This window comes from Oncorhynchus masou, chromosome 31, assembly GCF_036934945.1.
Source record: "Oncorhynchus masou masou isolate Uvic2021 chromosome 31, UVic_Omas_1.1, whole genome shotgun sequence".
NCBI lineage: Eukaryota > Metazoa > Chordata > Actinopteri > Salmoniformes > Salmonidae > Oncorhynchus > Oncorhynchus masou.
Genome location: NC_088242.1, coordinates 24,700,177 through 24,720,558, shown reverse-complemented (window position 1 = coordinate 24,720,558; position 20,382 = coordinate 24,700,177). Strand labels below are relative to the sequence as shown.

General features: G+C 42.6%; 2 protein-coding genes across 6 annotated transcripts; one reads left to right on the top strand and one right to left on the bottom strand.

The window, feature by feature from the left end:
* Nucleotides 1-4: 4 nt before the first annotated feature.
* Nucleotides 5-10,025, bottom strand: LOC135523621 (WD repeat domain phosphoinositide-interacting protein 1-like). The gene is made up of 12 exons (XM_064950414.1): nt 9,659-10,025; nt 4,622-4,704; nt 3,789-3,958; nt 3,568-3,664; nt 3,378-3,475; nt 3,044-3,136; nt 2,386-2,456; nt 2,134-2,241; nt 1,783-1,947; nt 1,576-1,683; nt 1,183-1,331; nt 5-1,047 (listed from the first exon to the last, which is right to left on the bottom strand). Exons 1-12 carry the CDS (start codon nt 9,733-9,735, stop codon nt 929-931), a joined length of 1,338 nt encoding a protein of 445 aa, XP_064806486.1. The 5' UTR covers nt 9,736-10,025; the 3' UTR covers nt 5-928.
* Nucleotides 8,799-20,205, top strand: prkar1ab (protein kinase, cAMP-dependent, regulatory, type I, alpha (tissue specific extinguisher 1) b). Of its 5 annotated transcripts, none has more exons than XM_064950419.1 (11): nt 8,799-8,817; nt 12,548-12,785; nt 12,963-13,130; nt 13,376-13,467; nt 13,602-13,663; nt 13,770-13,816; nt 14,235-14,393; nt 14,658-14,718; nt 17,203-17,324; nt 17,406-17,487; nt 17,724-20,205. In XM_064950419.1, exons 2-11 carry the CDS (start codon nt 12,612-12,614, stop codon nt 17,894-17,896), a joined length of 1,140 nt encoding a protein of 379 aa, XP_064806491.1. In that variant the 5' UTR covers nt 8,799-8,817; nt 12,548-12,611; the 3' UTR covers nt 17,897-20,205. The 5 variants fall into 5 exon arrangements, with proteins under 5 accessions (XP_064806491.1, XP_064806488.1, XP_064806489.1 ...); XM_064950416.1 differs by lacking the exon at nt 8,799-8,817 and adding an exon at nt 9,235-9,510; XM_064950417.1 differs by lacking the exon at nt 8,799-8,817 and adding an exon at nt 9,235-9,514.
* The last annotated feature ends 177 nt before the right edge of the window (nt 20,206-20,382 follow it).

The following is a 20,382-nucleotide window of genomic DNA, read 5'->3' as shown; positions in this document are numbered from 1 at the left end:
TAAGATCTAATGTATTGATGAATAATACTAATTTCATTTTCCAAAAGAGTATTTAATACAAGTCAACATAGTTTTTTTACAAAGTAAAAAGATCTGTCATGTCTGAAATGTTACAATATTCAATATTATGTAGTCAATGGTGTTAATAATGAAATCAATTAAATAAAAGGACCTGTACGATCCTATAATACAGTTCTCTATTCAGTTTTTCACATTTCAGTATTTGACTCTTTTTGCTTAGCGCTGTTCGAAAACTATCGCTTCAGACATGATAGAAGCCCCCCCTCTTTCTTTCTCTTCCCTCCCTCTTCTCTCTCAGGGCGTGCCACAGCTAGAGCCCACTGATAAGCCTCAGTCTCTGGGCCCCTCTCTGCCACCCTACACTGGGTTCTAGCCAATCTGCATCAAGCAGCAGAATAGGACTCAGACTTCACTATCCAGTCAGTGTTATATATCACTTAACGATACTAAGAGGTTATAAAAGTACAATTGAATGGTTTTGCCTCTTCCCCTTTTGACAATGTTAAGCACTTTGAACACTTATCGATAGCTGTATATGAATGCAATTAAATATTAAAGTCCCCTTTTAACCATGTTAATATTGGTTAATATTAGACTAGAGGTAGGCTACAACTTCAGTGCCCAGACCTCCTTTCCTTCTGATAGTTAGGGAATGAAATGTTTGTATTCATATTGACCTTCAGGGCCAGGTATAAGACAATGTACAGAGACAGGTCTACTGTCTATCCATACTCTACTTCTGAGTGGCGCATGATAGTAACCAATCACCATTGTGGCTTCTACATTTCTCCCATCTGATTGCCTCATTGGGGACATGGGGGTGGGACCTGGAGGGGGAGTTCTCTGAATACTGATATCCCTTCTAGCTTGAATGGCTCCAGTTGATTGGTTCCCGGGAAAAGTCGGGTCAGTTGCTCTGGTTGTTGACTGGAGGAAACTTGTTCTTGTCATCCAGACAGACGGGTCCCTTGGTAAACTCATGCTCAGGGATCACATTACCTTTCTTAGCCCCTCCATCTAAGTAGCCTGGGAGGAGGATTGAGGGATGGAGAAGAAGAAGATAGAAAGAGAGGAGATGACAAAGGTTCACATCACCAGACTAAATTACACAAGGTAAGACAGACACAAACCATACACACAAACCATACATCCACATAATACCTGTGAGAGTGGTAGAAGAGGGTGGGGTCGAGGGGAGAGCCACAGTGGCAGCGTATGATAAGCTGTTTGGCGGTGGGAGGGACCTTCTATCCTCAAGCTCCTCCTCTTCCCGTTGTTCTTCCTGTGGCTCCTTATCTTCTTCAAATAGTCTGGAGAAAACAAAAAGAGCCTGAGAGCAAATACACACGCACAGAAGCGCATATACAAACATGCTTCCACACACACCAGGGTTGGGGTATATTCTATTTCAATTCCAGTCAATTCAGAAAGTAAACCAAATTTCTGATTGAAAAGCAATGAAGAGAAATGAAATGGGACTTTTAGTGTACTTCCTGAAATTACTGGAATTTAAATGGAATTGACCCCAACCCTGAGGCTCATACACTTATTCACCTATGTTTCCTGACCAACACACACTCTCCTCCCTCCTGTGTGTCGATGTTATAGATGTAGATATGTCCATCTGATGACGCCACCAGCAGACGAGGCAGCTTCTGAACCCTGAAAATCATAACAAATCGGACTGTCAAATAAAGAGTTACCAAACATCGAAATGCACACAGACACACACCATCCCCACGCAAACACAAACAAACTTACGTGGCCAAGGCGCAGATGTTCTTGAGACCGAACATGTTAAGTCGTACAGTGGCGAAGGCCCGGTCCTGGTGCATCATGTCAGAGACCTGGGAGGGAAGGTAAGTGCTGGCTGCTGTGAACATCTTTCCCACGTATGCACCCCACGTAGGACATTCCCCCTCTCGTCTAGACAGGCAGAAGAGACATAGTCACACTCAACAAGTCAATCACACTCCTCTTCCCAACTGACTACAAAGACAACTGTAACACAAAGCATCTTCCACTCCTGACAATTAGCCACTGAGAACCAGAAAGGGCCAGGTTGTAACACAATCAACACAACAAACTCAAAAAAGAGTAAACAGTGTGTACCTGGGGCTGTGACGTTCCAGTTTGAAGATATGGACAGTTTCGGTGTTGCTGGAGGCACAGAGGAACTGGGCGTCTGAACTAAAGGACAATGAGCTGATACTCACGTACCTGAGACAAACACACATGGTAAAAGTCATCATCCTCAAGAGACCAAACCTACCCCTACAAAACCTTGTTGAGACATTCTAAAGTATTGTGTCTATCAGCTGTACTATTGTGTGTGTTTCTGTAGTCTGTCTGTCATAAACTGACCTCTTCATCCCTCTGCGGAACTCAAACAGTCTTTCTCCCTCTGGGATGGTGAACACTCGAATCACTGTACCCTGGGGAGGAGGAGATGGTCAGACAGAACTATTGTACACAGAGAAAGGGAGTGACACACTGAGTGTACAAAACATTAAGAACACCTGCTCTTTCCATGACCAGGTGAACGTTAGGATCCCTTATTGATGTCACTTGTTAAATCCACTTCAATCAGTATAGATGAAGGGGAGGAGACAGGTTAAATAATGATTTTTAAGCCTTGAGACAATTGAGGCATGGCTTGTGTATGTGTGCCATTCAGGGGGTGAATTGGCAAGACAAAAGACTTAAGTGCCTTTGAACAGGGTTTGGAAGTAGGTTCCAGGCGCACCGGTTTGTGTCAAGAACTGCATCGTTGCTGGGTTTTTCATGCTCAACAGTTTCCTGTGTGTATCAAGAATGGTCCACCACCCAAAGGACATCCAGCGAACTTGACACAACTGTGGGAAGCATTGTAGTCAACATGGGCCAGGATCCCTGTGGAACGCAACTCAATATTAGGAAGGTGTTCCTAATGCTTGGTATACTCAGTGTATATATAGAGAGATACAGTAGAAAGACATGCAGAGATAAACAGAAAGACAGAGGGAGGAACAGTCAGACTCACCCTCTCGGAGGCGCTGGCCAGTTTGGTTCCTGACACGTTGAATGCGAGAGCTGCAAGGGGACTGTCATGGGCTGGGATCATCGTCACCATGCTCTGAGGAACACACAGGTCATACTTCATTGACATTAACCTGTGACCACTTCAACAGCTGTGACATGCAATGACTGTACTCCATGTACTCAAAAGTATTAAGGCATTTCCACTACCACTGCAAACACTCTACAACCTAATCGTAAGCTGCCATTGAGATCAACATGAATACCCCCTGCGTTGTCCTGTGTAGACTGACTTGATTAGCAGCGGTGGTAGAAGAAGTTTGAATGTCAGGTCTTACCAGGTTGTTGGCGTCATAAACCATGATCTCCCCGATGGTCTGACTGCCAGGGTACGCCAGGTAGGAGTTACCATGGTTCACAGAGAGGGCACAGAGACCTGACGGGTTGGAGGGTGTGTCTGTGTTTAAAAATGGAGCATAGTTGAGGGTACGCATCGTGTGTGTGTGTGCCTATGTGTGTATTCAGTACCTGAGGGGTTGTGTGGTATGTTAAGCAGTGTCTTGAGCAGCTTCATGTCTTTGATGTTGTGGATGTAGACCGACTCCTCCAGACACACTACCATCCTCTACAGGGGACGGGGAGAGAAATGTTACTGCAGAGCTATAAGGTTTGGAATGGGAATCCCTCTCAGGTGGGCCTCAATCTGGGGTGAGGAGTGGGTTTGGAATGGGGCCTCCGATGGCCATTACCTGTCTGTTGAGCCTGACTGAGAGGATGTTGTTGGAGTAGCTATAGTTGCAGATCTCTGTTCCTCTCTTGAAGTGGTAGACGTTCATACGTCGGGGCATGGAGAGACTGACCACCACCACCAGACTGCTGGAGAACAAACGCTCCACGATGTACACGTCTGGAGACTCCGCTGGGAAAGGGAGGGAAGGAAGTTGGCGGGAAGGGTTAAATCACATAGATGTGCTTATATAAAAACAACACTTTGCATAGAATACACACACACACAGGTAAACATGTGCATAGAGCACACATGCACAGACACGCAAACACGTACACACTCCGCAGGCGCACATTCCATCACATTCATTTCATAGTTTAATATTTTCTGAACTTTTATTTTTCTTAAAACTGCATTGTTGGTTAAGGGCATGTAAGTAAGCATTTCACGGTAAGGTCTACTACGCCTGCTGTATTTGGCGCATGTGACAAAATTGTATTTGATTTTTTTATTTGACACTCAAGCCAAAACATTAATACGCTGACACTTTCCTCTCACCGTGATAGGAAACACTGATAAAATACTTGTAGAATGCATTACTGGGAACTGGTTTATGGTGTAACACATTACTCACTACCATTGTTTACATAAGTGGGAGAGGGTGGACTGTGTCAGCTTAGAACTTGTTTTCTGGTTACAGAGACTACTGTACAACCACGCTGGTTGACCTGACCACAGCTTACTAGGTGCTTGTTTTGTCCCTGTCCTTATGATACCAGTTTAGTGAACATCTGCCAGTGTTTAATTGTAGTTACTAGCTACCAGTACACACAGGCTATAAGAAAACTCACTCACCTCCTTCATGGATGCAGTCCATCTTGTCCACCGAGGTGACAGAGAAGAGTCTGTAGCCTGACTTAGTGCCCACTGATAGAGACCTGAGACACAAAGAGACCCAACTGTTATTACACATCCATGATGGCGCCCACTATGTGTTTACTCTTTATCAGAGTTTCCCAAACTAAAGTAGCCACCCTTTGCCTTGACAGCTTTGCACACTCTTGGCATTCTCTCAAACAGCTTCATGAGATAGTCACCTGGAATGCATTTCAATTAACAGGTGTGCCTTGGTAATTTGTGGAATTTCTTTCCTTCTTAATGCATTTAAGCCAATCCTTTGTGTTGTGACAAGGAAGGGGTGGTATACAAAAGATAGCCCTATTTGGTAAAAGACCAAGTCCATATTATGGCAAGAACAGCTCATAGTGATAGAGTGCTGCATCAGATGACCTGGGATGAATTGGGCCGCAGAGTGAAGGAAAAGCAGCCAACAAGTGCTTAGCATATGTGGGAACTCCTTCAAGACTGTTGGAAAAGCATTCCTCATGAAGCTGGTTGAGATAATGCCAAGAGTGTGAAAAGCTGTCATCAAAGCAAAGGGTGGCTACTTTGAAGGATCTAAAATCTATTTCGATTTGTTTAACACTTTTTTGGTTACTACATGATTCCATGTGTTATTTCATAGTTTTGATGTCTTAACTATTATTCTACAATGTTGAAAATAGTAAAAATAAAGTAAAAACCCTTGAATTAGTAGGTGTCCAAACTTTTGACTGGTACTGTAGATGTTAACTTGTGGTGCAATAATCTATGTAAATCATATACCATAGGGGTCTTAAGCTACGGAGATAAATGCACATAGAACAGAAAAACCATACAATAAAAAAAAGAGATGACACAATGTTTATGAGTGGAAAGGCTGACTGGACCAAGGCTGATTGTACCACTGAAGGCAGAGGATGTTGTTTTCTAAGGACAGTCATACACACTCTCGGCTAACCGGGAAGTGTAGGCAATACGTGCAATGCCTCACTACCCAGTGAGCTATATATAGCAGTCATGGGGAAATTAAGGATACACAGTGTGCTGTATAGCCAACACAACAAGAGTTGAATCAAGAGTTGAATCAGGTCATGTATTATTATAATATATTTTTTTAGGATCCCCATTCGCTGTTGCGAAAGGATGTGATCGCCCTAAGCACTTCAAACAGCAGTGATAATCAAGCACACTATCTATGGGCATACACCGAAATACTGTGTAGAGAAAAGGAGGGGCAGGCATCTGTCTGAGTATCTGAGTATAGGATATTCATTCTAGAATAGACACTGGTTTAAGATTAGTTTAATGTTTTCCTCCCTTATGGTTTAGGTTACGCTATCGGGAGGGTGAGCTGATCCTAGATGTGTGCCTGAGGGAAACCGCTACCCAGAGTTGATCAGGTGTGTGGTTCAGTGGGATATAGGCTTGCCCAGCCAGGCAACAAATAGCCTAACTGCTGAGAATGATTGAAAATGGGAGAGAGTTCATGTCAATGTGTCTGTTTGACCACTTGGATTGTTTATGACACCAGACCCCAGCCAAACAGCTGTTATTACACCTGTAATTGACCTTTAGATCAACAATGTCTGGATGCTCCGTTCTCACTCACACTAATGTTGCCATTATCCAATACATCCAACCGCCCCATGCATGCAGTTGTGATAGCCTAAGTATTTGACAGTTCCAAAACTCATTGCATGTGTCCTCATCTGAGACAAATACCAGACTTGCACAATACACACAAAAAATGTGGGTTCCTCAAGTGTTCTTGGCGAAGAGTGATGGTTCTATGTGGAACCATACTGACCCAAAGAACCCTTTGAGCCCTTCAATAGTTATTTGCTGTTCAAAAAAAGGTTATTTCCTTTTTTTGTGATAATTAAAATGTAGGGATGGCAGCTCATTTTAATATTTTGGGGCTTGGTTTGCTCACAGATATTTCTGTGCAACCGTGAGTGAGTGTCATTGCAGTTTATCTAAAATGTTGTGTTATCATATGTTATACAGTATATGACTTAGGCCAGTGACCGTGTTTTACGAATACCATTTCCGGAGACCTTCTCCCTTACCTCACCTCGCTCATCAACTCATCCCTGACCGCTGGCTACGTCCCTTCCGTCTTCAAGAGAGCGAGAGTTGCACCCCTTCTGAAAAAACCTACACTCGATCCCTCCGATGTCAACAACTACAGACCAGTATCCCTTCTTTCTTTTCTCTCCAAAACTCTTGAACGTGCCGTCCTTGGCCAGCTCTCCCGCTATCTCTCTCAGAATGACCTTCTTGATCCAAATCAGTCAGGTTTCAAGACTAGTCATTCAACTGAGACTGCTCTTCTCTGTATCACGGAGGCGCTCCGCACTGCTAAAGCTAACTCTCTCTCCTCTGCTCTCATCCTTCTAGACCTATCGGCTGCCTTCGATACTGTGAACCATCAGATCCTCCTCTCCACCCTCTCCGAGTTGGGCATCTCCGGTGCGGCCCACGCTTGGATTGCGTCCTACCTGACAGGTCGCTCCTACCAGGTGGCGTGGCGAGAATCTGTCTCCTCGCCACGCGCTCTCACCACTGGTGTCCCCCAGGGCTCTGTTCTAGGCACACCAAGTCACTTGGCTCTGTCATCACCTCACATGGTCTCTCCTATCATTGCTATGCAGACGACACACAATTAATCTTCTCCTTTCCCCCTTCTGATGACCAGGTGGCGAATCGCATCTCTGCATGTCTGGCAGACATATCAGTGTGGATGACGGATCACCACCTCAAGCTGAACCTCGGCAAGACGGAGCTGCTCTTCCTCCCGGGGAAGGACTGCCCGTTCCATGATCTCGCCATCACGGTTGACAACTCCATTGTGTCCTCCTCCCAGAGCGCTAAGAACCTTGGCGTGATCCTGGACAACACCCTGTCGTTCTCAACCAACATCATGGCGGTGGCCCGTTCCTGTAGGTTCATGCTCTACAACATCCGCAGAGTACGACCCTGCCTCACACAGGAAGCGGCGCAGGTCCTAATCCAGGCACTTGTCATCTCCCGTCTGGATTACTGCAACTCGCTGTTGGCTGGGCTCCCTGCCTGTGCCATTAAACCCCTACAACTCATCCAGAACGCCGCAGCCCGTCTGGTGTTCAACCTTCCCAAGTTCTCTCACGTCACCCCGCTCCTCCGCTCTCTCCACTGGCTTCCAGTTGAAGCTCGCATCCGCTACAAGACCATGGTGCTTGCCTACGGAGCTGTGAGGGGAACGGCACCGCAGTACCTCCAGGCTCTGATCAGGCCCTACACCCAAACAAAGGCACTGCGTTCATCCACCTCTGGCCTGCTCGCCTCCCTACCACTGAGGAAGTACAGTTCCCGCTCAGCCCAGTCAAAACTGTTCGCTGCTCTGGCCCCCCAATGGTGGAACAAACTCCCTCACGACGCCAGGACAGCGGAGTCAATCACCACCTTCCGGAGACACCTGAAACCCCACCTCTTCAAGGAATACCTAGGATAGGATAAGTAATCCTTCTCACCCCCCCCCTTTAAATGATTTAGATGCACTATTGTAAAGTGGCTGTTCCACTGGATGTCAGAAGGTGAATTCACCAATTTGTAAGTCGCTCTGGATAAGAGCGTCTGCTAAATGACTTAAATGTAAATGTAATGAACAGTTGACTAAGTCAGTAGTTCTCAATTCTCTCCCCAGGGACCCCCAGCAGTTCCACAGTAAGCACACCTAATTTAACTTGTTAATAAACATAATACAACCGGTGGAATTTTTATAATATGGCTATTAAACCAAAATGTAAAAAACTTGTATGGCTCTAAAATTGAAATAAGAATGAATAGAACAGGCGTCTCCATTCAAGTAAATTACAGCATAAAAGAGTACCACAGTAAGAGTCATAATGCCCATAAAACATAGCAGTCAAACAGGGAAATGGTTCCAATCCAATGGTATTTTATAAACACTTAAAATAAGGGCTGTGTTTCGTGTAGGCTTACCCTGGCTTGACATTTTGATAACCACGTAAATCTCTCCAGGGCAAGGTGACTTTTATCAAGATTGCCCCCCCATTGCCCCCCCATAAAAAAAACATTAAATGCTGATTAGCTGCTAATGTGGCTACCATAAAGAACTAAAAATGCCTTGATGATCTGGACAACAAGACTGCCGAATCGAGACAAAGGTAAGAATCTCTGGATTAACTATCTAATATGTTAGCTAATGTATTAATCAATACATTCATTACATTTCTTTACATGGAAAATTCTGTGAACTGTCTCGTGCAAGTTTTAAATTGACAAAATACATGTTAGCAAAAGTGTCAGCGAGAGATGACGTGCAGGAGCTTACATGGATTTGTAGTTTGTCTCTTTGCTAATTAGCATTTTCAAATCTGAGAGTAAATAAAGACGAATATATTGATAAATCACCTTATCCGAGAGATTTACATGGTTATCAAAACGTCACGCCAGGGTAAGTCTACAGGAAACACAACCCTTATTTTAAGTGATTCTAAAATCCCTTATCCCCTTCTAGTGGCGCACATATTAATTATGATAATGCACGAGCGTGGAGTTGTATCCATAGTTTCCGCGTTTGGCTTCCGTGTTTTAAAAGCGTTCGAGAATGAGGTGGATATGTTAGAAGCCAAATAACTCTGATTTGGCACTATATAGAACCATGTGTTTTTAGTGTGTAGTCTGCTGACCAGTATCTCCACTGTAGGTCAAATCTAGATTGGCTACTTTTCTCTGGCTATCAATAGGCCTTAGTAGTGTGGTGGCCTACTTCACAAGCTAGTAACCTATATTTTAGGAACAGTGTTGAAGAGACACCATGGGACAATTGGATTAACAGCGATAAACAAACTGCACAAGTGGGTGAGGTTTGAAGATACAATTCACACACTAACATATTTCTGCTACAGACCATATTATAGCTGGAATCATAAGGATTTACTTCGGCCCTAGATTATGCAAATAGAATATATCTAGCAGTATGACAAGGAGAATCCGCTAGATTACGTGGTGTCCTGGTTGAACGAGGAGCTGATCAAATCTTGAGGCCCTCCTCGACCGTCGAAGGTCTCCCGGTCCTCCATCTCGTCCACGGTTATTCTCCAGCTCCACTGCCCTAGTTTGGAGAGCTGGGTCCTGATCGATCACTCTGTAACCCAGCTCCTCTACACACGTATGCGCTAGAGATGAGTTAATACAATGTAATAAATGCTATACAAATTACAAACAGTTGGTTTGAATCCTGAAACTATAATTCCCTGTTATTGTTTTTTACTTTTTGAGGAAGGCGCTTGTATTACTCTGTTTTTATCCTTAACATCAGTAGTTAACAGGAGACCGACAAGTGAAACAAAAACCGCTGAGGACTGTATCCGTGACTTTTGCCTCGTTTTCTATTGGCTGGTTAGAACATTACCTCTGCATCACTCAGATTGGCCGACCTTTTCATAGCTTGTATCTGATTGGTTTACAAGAAAACAGTGCAGAGAGCACCGCCCATTACACGATTGCGATTGGTTCACTTTACCTTCTTCGGGCACGAGGAATTGTTTTGATTGTTTTGATTGGATGGACCCATCAAGTGTTTTGCTGACCGCATCTTTGCTACATCTCCCTGTGAAGTTTTGCAGTGTTTGCACAAAAGCAATACATACATATATATATATATATATATATAGGATTTTACTTAAATTGATCACCGTTTTGTTGCAGAGAATTTTTCTGCTATGCAGGAAATGCAAATTTGTAGTGTATTTGAGTTTTAAAAAGGCTTCTAAAGTTTGTAATTTCCACTTTGAAATGTCAGACTTGATGTACCCTAACGAAAGGGTGTCGACCCCTACAAAAATGTACTTGAATTATAATCCACTGAATAATTAACATTTCCTCTTGCTCCATGATTATTTTACTGCTGTAGGAAACTGGCTCTAATTAAGATCCTACATCTGTACAACACTGCATTTGACATATTCCTTGGCTGATCAGTCATTAAACATAATCTAATCCAATGGCACTGCGATCAGCCATCTATTGCTTATATTAAGGTTAAACTGCTGAAGCACAATGTGCAGAACATTTATCTTCATAAAACAACAATATCCTCCCAAAATATTCATGCATCGAGTACTGTAACGACCCTGGGTTTATAAGCGCGGAAATCGACCCTGTCGCAGGAGCATGCTTTTGCGGCACAGTCGATAGCGCGCCGGACCTAGAAGGTCGAGGGTCATTACAGTACTATTTGAATAGAGGACGCTCCACCGTTCATGGGAAATTAATATGAGGCTATCAGGTCCTTATATCTGCTATTGATTTCCCATTGACGTCATGATTTCCACGCGTTCCCCTTTAATGTTGCCAAGGGTTACGGCTCACGTGTCAGAATGAGGCGAATTGACGTCAATGACGGCTCGTGATTGGTTCTAAACCCATATCCGGTGGGGCAGCGGTCCAAGTTTTTGGAAAAATCGAAGGGAGATATTTGGTGAGCTTGTGGAAATAACATCCAAATCCGAGTTAGTGTCAAAGGGCTCGCCAATAATTTGCGGATTCTTGTAAGTATTGCGCCACATAGTTTGAAATTGATGCCATTGCGATCGCGGGTTATGGAGCCTCCGCCTTGTATTTGTTTATGATAGAGCTCAAGATGGCGTCATTGGCAAGACTGGCCAGAAGTGAAGTATCTCTGGACTGACTGGCTTTGCAGGCCAAAATGCCATCTAGGTTTCTAGCTACCGAGCTGGTTGATAGATTTGATATCCATCAATACAGTTTTAGCATGCTAGCTTCGTCATGATTATGTTTATTTAAGTTAGCTAACGTACCAGTAAGGTGCGACCAAACAGCCATCTGATGCGCACTAACTATAGTTACGTTAGATGGCTAACGGTAGAGTATTATAGGCCAGGGCAGATAGGTATTGGTTGCTGTCATCTCTTATGCTCCTAGCTAACGTAGCGTTGTATCTTTAACAACTATATTATCAGAGTTGCCTGCCTAGCTAGCATTGATGCAACCGAAATGTACCTTGTTTTCCATGTTTGTTGGTAGCCAACCGTAGTTTGCCTTCTAATTTAACGAAGTTGTAACGTTACTGCTCCAGTCAACGTTTTGAAAGCAAGGTCATTTTGAATGTTTTTCTTTTTGGTGGGGGATCTGTCATATTATTCCAGGAGACAGTTCATGGGCAGTATTGAGAACGCCAGAGCAAAAAGCATTGCTAGATAGCAGGACATTCAAGAACTGTCTGAAATCCTAATCAGCAGTAGCTCGGTTAAATATTTATTTTATTGATACTTGATGTAAATGGTTGTTTCTATCATTTGACTCTTCATGATCTGTACTTGGGTACACCACCAAAGGGTTGCAATGTGCACCAGATCCTCTCGTTTGTAGTAAAGCAGCATGTCATACTTGCTACTGGCTCCATTGTTTTTGGTCAATATTATAAATCTAAATCTACTTTGACAGATTAGTAATGACATGGTCCTATTTAAATGGCATATGATATCCAGTAATCCAGACCTCAGCATGATGAAACTGATAAGAAATGTAACTTTTCTTCCCCCATCAAACAAGGATACAGTTTGTTTTGTTGTTTGGGCCTATCTGTTTATCACCACTTAAGACCTAATCACATCATATGACCAAGTTACCCTCAAGCATCCCTGAAATGCCTATCTCTTTTTCTTTCTGTCTCACACTCTCCCTCCCTTCCTCTATCCCCTTCTAATTAGTCCCTCCCTCTTTTCCTCTCTCTCTCTCGCATCTGCATTTTAGCCAGTTATCAGATGTTATAATACTATAACAACCACATTAGGAGAAGATTGTAACTATTTAAAAAAAATATATATACGCGTAATAGAAGCAATCCAAGTTGTCTCTCTCAATCTCTAGTTTCGAGGCCAGAATTCGCCAGTTCACCAGGTCGTAGCAGAGCAGTAACGCGTCTTCAATCGTGATGGCGTCGGGCAGTACGAGCAGCGAGGAGGAGAGGAGTCTGAGGGAGTGTGAGCTGTACGTGCAGAAACACAACATCCAGCAGCTGCTGAAGGACTGCATCGTCCAGCTGTGTACCTCTAGGCCTGACAGACCCATGGCCTTCCTCAGAGAGTACTTCGAGAGGCTGGAGAAGGTGAGTCTGGGCGGGTAGTGTGAGTGTGTATCCAACTGTGTGCTTCATCCAGCTGTGTGCCTCCAGGCCCATGGCCTTACATGAAACTAGTTTTATAATTGTAGTGCCTTTATATTGTAAAGTCTTGCCCTGGTAGCTGATTGGCTGTGTGTGATCTCTGACCTGTGAACCATGCAGGAGGAGGCCAAGCAAATCCTGAACCAGCAGAAGGCCAGCAGCCGTTCTGACTCCCGGGATGAGGAGGTATCTCCTCCCATGAACCCTGTTGTCAAGGGTCGCCGGCGGAGAGGAGCCATCAGTGCTGAGGTCTACACAGAGGAGGACGCTGCATCCTATGTCAGAAAGGTGAGGATGCACACACACTCATACAACATACCGTACGCATACATCACACAACTGCACACATAAAAACTTACATCACCTTGAAAAGCATGGCTCTACTAAAGCAACCAAGCATCTGACAAAATGCAGTCATTTAGACCAGCCGACAAAACAATATTCTCTACTTACAGTCATATCTATAGGCTGGCTGGAGATTTTGTGAATACTTAGGGTGATTTGCTTAAACATGGATTTTATTTGTTTTCAAGGTCATTCCTAAAGACTACAAAACAATGGCTGCCCTAGCTAAAGCTATCGAAAAGAATGTGCTTTTCTCTCACTTGGATGACAACGAGAGGAGGTATGTTGTTAACAGGCTTTGTTGTTAATTTTCCTTGATTTGTCTGTAAAGATTGGTTGTCAATGTGAGTTTAGATCAATCCAACTGATCATGACACAAACTTGAAACTTTACAAACACAATCTTTATTCACAGCGACATCTTTGACGCCATGTTTTCAGTTACCTACATCGCTGGAGAGACTGTTATTATGCAAGGTACAGTAGGTTCTCATTGTCCTTTTGATTCAGTGGAAATTCAAGTAGACCTGAAATGTCTTTTTATTCCAGAGAAAAGATTAACAATGTCTTCCTTCTCTCTCAGGTGATGAGGGAGATAATTTCTACGTCATCGACCAAGGAGAGACGGATGTAAGTCTCTTGATGTATTTTAGGAACACACACATTTTTTGCACAATGACTCTTGTATTAATAAACCAACATTCTCACACAAGCATTCCAGTTTGATAGAAAACAGGCCCCCAAGTTGAAAGCTTGCCTTGTTTTTTTCCCTCCTGAATGTGACAGGCTTATTTTTGCAACTGTCTTTTTAGACTGTTTTTTGTTGTTGTCATATGTTACTTTGCTATTCAGATCCCTATTATCTGTTACCTTAGCGATGCCTACTCTCATAGATCTAGCATTCTAATTGTATGGCTACGTCACATTATTTCTATATAACACAAGAAACAACTTACACATAGGCAGTGAACAACATCTAATAGAGACAGTAACATGCCGACGTTACCTGATCTTAATGTCTAAATACTCTTCTCCCCCTTCCTGCCAGGTGTATGTGAACAACGAGTGTGTGACCAGTATCGGGGAGGGGGGCAGCTTCGGAGAGTTGGCCCTGATCTACGGCACCCCCAGGGCTGCCACTGTCCGAGCCAAGAGCAACGTCAAACTGTGGGGCATCGACAGAGACAGCTACAGGAGGATACTCATGGTGAGCCTCGCCCTGCTCTGCTCTGACACTTCACCTGACTGACATGCTTTGATTTACATTTGGAGTGATTAACGATGAGTAGGGACATGTAGAATTGCTGCGATTTTTAAATTGTATTTTTATAACTGCTGGATTTTAAGAATTGAAAATACAGACAACTACAAAAGGCAAGCCATATGACCAGTTTATGCATGATGTTTGAAGGCTTACAACGATTGTCAGAACTCAGGAATAAACATTATGACTTGTTGTTATTCTTTACAGGGAAGCACTTTGAGGAAGAGGAAGATGTACGAGGAGTTCCTCAGCAAAGTTTCCATCTTAGGTAAGGTTCACTGTTTATTTAGCTTTTTGACATTTCTGCTCATAATAATAATAATATAATAATAATAATAATAGCCACTGTTAACAAAAATTGGTCCACCAGCCACTGGCATGTACAGTGCATTCAGACACCTTGACTTTTTCAACATTGTGTTATGATGTCACAGCCTTATTCTAAAATTGTCTACACACAATAGCCCATAATGACAAAGCGAAAACTGGTTTTTAGAAATTTTAGAAAATGTATTAAAAATAAAAAAAATAGATATTTACATAAGTATTCAGACCCTTTGCTATGAGATGTGAAATTGAACTCCGGTGCAATCCTGTTTCCATTTATCATTCTTGATGTTTCTACAACTTGATTTGAGTCCACCTGTAAATTCAATTGATTGGACATGATTTGGAAAGGCACACACCTGCTTATATAAGATCCCACAGTTGACAGTGCATGTCAGAGCAAAAACTAAGCCATGGGGTCAACGGAATAGTCCGTAGAGCTCCGAGACAGGATTGTGTCGAGGCATGGATCTGGGGAAGGGTACCAACAAATTCTGCAACATTGAAGGTCCCCAAGAACACATTGTCTTCCATCATTCTTAAATGGAGGAAGTTTGGAACCACCAAGACTCTTCCTAGAGCTGGCCACCCGGCCAAACCGAGCAATCGCGGGACAAGGGCCTTGGTCAGGGAGGTGACCAAAAACCTGATGGTCACTCTGACAGAGCTCCAGAGATCCTCTGTGGAGATGGGAGAACCTTCCAGAAGGACAACCATCTTTGCAGCACTCCACCAATCAGGCCTTTATGGTAGAGTGGCCAGACAGAAAACACTCTTCAGTAAAAGGCACATGAAAGTCCACTTGGAGTTTGCCAAAGGCACCTAAAGGACTTTCAGACCATGAGAAACAAGATTCTCTGGTCTGATGAAACCAAGATTGAACTCTTTGACCTGAATGCCAAGCGTCGCATCTGGAGGAAACCTGGCACCATCTCTACGGTGAAGCATGTGGTGGCAGCATCATGCTGTGGGGATGTTTTTCAGCTGCAGGGACTGGAAGACTAGTCAGGATCGAGGCAAAGATGAACGGAGCAAAGTACAGAGAGCTCCTTGATGGAAAAAGCACTCAGACTGAGGTGAAGGTTCAACTTCCAACAGGACAACGACCCTAAGCACACAGCCAAGCCACTCCTGCGTTTTCTTCGGACAGGTCTCTGAATGTCTTTGAGTGGTCCAACCAGAGCCCGGATTTGAACCCGATTCGAAAATCTCTGGAAAAACCTGAAAATAGCTGTGCAGCGACGCTCCCCATCCAACAGAACAGAGCTTGAGAGGATCTGCAGAGAAGAATGGGAGAAACTCCCCAAATACAGGTGTGCCAAGCTTGTAGCATCATACCCAAGAATATATATATTTTTAAATCTAACATTCACTCAGATATTTTACCAGCCCAAATATATTATTTTCTGCTAAAGTTACACACAAAAAACAGATGAACATGCTTTGTAATGTTTTTTATTTATTTTATTTTACCTTTATTTAACTAGGCAAGTCAGTTAAGAACAAATTCTTATTTTCAATGACGGCCTAGGAACAGTGGGTTAGCTGCCTGTTCAGGGGCAGAACGCCAGATTTGTAGCTTGTCAGCTCGGGGGTTTGAACTTGCAACCTTCCGGTTACTAGTCCAACGCTCTAACCACTAGGCTACCCTAAAATAATACATGTATTATTTTAACCAAAGTCTTTTAACCGAAATATTAGATGACACAAAAGGGCAGGATGTTACCGTGGTAATGCGACTCCAGTCATGTTTGTGCCTGTGAGATTGAGTCTGACAGGTAATAACGTTATCTTCTCTTCCCTAGCAGTTGAAACTCAAACATTGGAAAAACAACCCCAGCTTGTGAACAAAACTATGTAAATAGCCAAGAAACGCAATGACAAAGTCTCACTTCAGTAGACTTTGTTTCAAGTAAATTAGACCAACTTTTATGCCTGTGCTTCTAAAAATGAATATTTGACTCAGCTCTTCATGTGCTTACAGCCCCTAGCCAGGCAGTGTTGCAGCGCGAGGTGGGATAGGCTATATAGGATTCATAGTACTTTTACTTTTTGCAGTTATTTTCCCCATCTATGAAACATGGCAGAAATACTTTGATAACAGCTACTGCAGCATTTGACTATAAATGTGATCATACTTGACCATTTTTATTCACAAATGCAAGTGAAATGCTTGCATTGTGGAGGACTGACCACCCGGCAACGTGATTAGTGAAATAGACATCTTACCCACCAATGCCCAAATCTACCCTCCATTTAGCAGTTGGCGGATGTTAATTTTAGGCCCTGATTATAGCCACATGCATACAGTGGCTTTCAAGACACGTTAACAACTCTTCATCCACCACCTAGGTGTCCTGTACAGTGTATGGTTTCTTTATTGTGATGTCACTTATGTCCCTGTCTTGTGATTCCATCCCCTTAGAGTCTCTGGACAAATGGGAGCGTCTGACGGTGGCAGATTCTCTGGAGCCTGTGCAGTTTGATGACGGACAGAAGATCGTGGTGCAGGGAGAGCCTGGCGACGAGTTCTTCATCATACTGGAGGTATGTACTTCACTCTAGGGTTTCATTTAGTTTTTTTCAGTTCTCCCTACTGAACACTACCCTGTTGTTCGTGTTCTGTAGGGCTCTGCAGCTGTGTTGCAGCGTCGCTCTGAGAACGAGGAGTTTGTGGAGGTTGGGAGATTACAACCTTCTGACTACTTTGGTAAGAAGAACTTGCTCAGGCTTCAGCTCTCCCTCTCTTCTCATCAACTTTCTTCATTTGTTTGTATATGCACTATATAAGCCTGAATCTAACATTTTTAAGGTGATATGATGAGAAAAGCACAAAACTCTAACCTGATTTGGCAAAGCCTCTTACATATTTAGATGTTATATTAGCAGAAATTAACCCAATTTGTGAAGCCTGTTTTGTACTGACCATGTACTCCATTCGTCCAGGTGAGATCGCCCTGCTGATGAACCGTCCCCGTGCTGCCACTGTGGTCGCCCGCGGTCCTCTGAAGTGTGTGAAGCTGGACCGACCACGGTTCGAACGCGTCCTCGGACCCTGCTCGGACATTCTCAAACGCAACATCCAACAGTACAACAGCTTTGTTTCACTGTCTGTCTGAGGGGTTTCCCCTCCCCTGTAACCCCTAATCCCCTATGTAACCCCATAACCCCCCCCCCCCCTTTTAGACCCAGGGTCCACCAATGCAATGTTACTTCAATGTCAATTAATTTGGTCATCCGTTTGCTTCAGCTTTTTTTTTTACTCATATTCATCTTATGCTACCCATCAGCTAGCCATCCTAGTCATCCATACAGGAACAGTTATGTTACTGTTTGTTACATGTACCAGCTTCATACAGTATGCCTTCACTGCATTCACTGATATTTATATATATTTTTTACTCTAATTTAAACACGAACGGTGATTAGTAGGGGATTGGCCGAGGTTAGGACAGGCCAATGATAAGATGGGACAATCAAACATGGTGAAGTAAGGATCCATGATGAATATTATGCAGATATTTTGGTTCCATATAAAAGTGTCAAGTTTGGCATTCTCACAAAATTATCAAATTTTTCCTTTCAGAATGAAAAGAATGCTGGAAGCATAAGGATTCCATCTAATTTCTTATGTAGCTTTCATGTTATGATCTCCTGTTTATCCTCCATTGCTACATTAAATCAAAATTTATTTTTTACATTTCTCATATTTTTTCCATTGATTGTGCCATCAATCTAATTCACTATTGTTTTATCTAGTTTGAGAGCGTTTGTATAACTTAATGCAACCAGAAGGTTTTCTGTTGTACAGCTATCAAACTAGTGCCAAATGTTGATAATTTTTTCACAACTCGGAACCCATAGAAGATTCTTATTCTATAGTCCGAAACAGTGGAATTCAAAACAGGAAGTATCTATCACCATGTTAACACTCACCTCTGTTTGGTTGGTACATTATTGGCTACAATGGGGGGAAAACATGGAGTATTAGTGTATTTCAGTATTCATAATTTTTCAGTATACACCAAATAATTTCATCACTAAAATTCTTTAAACAGAATTATTCTATAGTTATTAAATTATTATTAAAGGTATTATCTTTATTGACTGAACAAACTAATGTTACGCTATGGTTTGGAGTGATGGTAATCTTAAGTACATTTTAAATGTCTTTTTGTAAATGCTTATTTTTCCATAAATTCTATTTTAGGTGTTCAGTGCCACAGCGTAAATAAATGCTTCTTGTCAACTGACAAAACAGTATGTAGTTGTATTGTGTCATGTAATGGGGTTAACCTTTTAAAAGTAGGCGAAAGGGCTTTCAAATAATTAGCATTTTAAGTCTCCAAATTGTAGATTGTTTTATGGGTTTAAGACTTTCAATTATTTATGTATTTGAGCGCTGAAGTCAAACAAGCAAAAGAATCCCAGTGACTGGTGACTCAGACATCAGATTAAATTGTCTTGCGTTTTAAGATTATATATTTATTTTAAAGCGGCTTCGCTGTTAAAGCTTTGTGAGAATTATTTGAATGTGTTTTTGAAGCAATCTGTGATCTACTTTATGCTCACCTACAGCATAATGTAAGGTGATGAGATGGCGTGAATGAAAGCGTATTCTCAAACTGGTATTCCCTGTGTTGGTCAAACAGTTTCACCCCTTCAATCTTAAGAATGCAATGTAATTCTGACAAATGTATTTAGCAATTTTTTTCCTATTAACTCCTGCAGAAATCTATAGTCTCAAGGTTGTATTCCTTTGCACTCCTGCCCCACAGCTTGCCCCTCACCCCCTTCTTACAGAAAGTACCTTTACATACGGTAATGCTATTATCCCTTTCTGAGGTGTTCTCCTTGTTTAGGCTCTGTCATGTTTCCAATCTTAATCTTGTGTACAAAACAGTATGGCTGATTGGATGGATGGATTGACTTGTGTAACCGTTTGTTTGTATGTCCAAACCAATCAACATGATCCTGAGTCGATTGCAGTGTTGCCTACTTGGTCCAAAACTTTTGTCGTGCTTTCAGATTCAGTTGATGTTATGGAATTTTGCAGTCGTCTATTTGCTGACAGTTCAAACTCCCACCAATGATTTGCTTGTGTTTCTTCTGTCACATAGCAATCAACATAGAAGTACTGATGTGGTAAAACACATCACCACAAGATTACTACTAACTAGTAGGCACACTGCAATTGACCCAGTTTGCCTTAGCTTATGTAACCTGGGCGTAGGCACTCCTGCTAGCCCTTCAGCAAGTTTGTGCGGCCTGCAGCAGGCTCTGAGAGCTGCAGGTCATCTGAGGACCATTCTTTTTATATTCTACCCAATGACTGTACTCGGTTTGACTTCCTGTATGTGCAAAGACATTTATCCTTTTGGTATAGATTGTTCCAGATGGCAGTTTAAGCAATAAAAGGTAAAATCACCAGCTGAGTCATTTACTCATTGGTTGTTTGAATATGTCCAAATGTCCATAATATTAATAAATAGTCCTAACTCTGGAGGGCAGTGTAGTACATCTTCTCAATATTCTTCAGTGGTTTCCTTTACTCACTATACCCACTTTGATCTGACAGAACAGGACAGGTGAAGACAAATCTCCA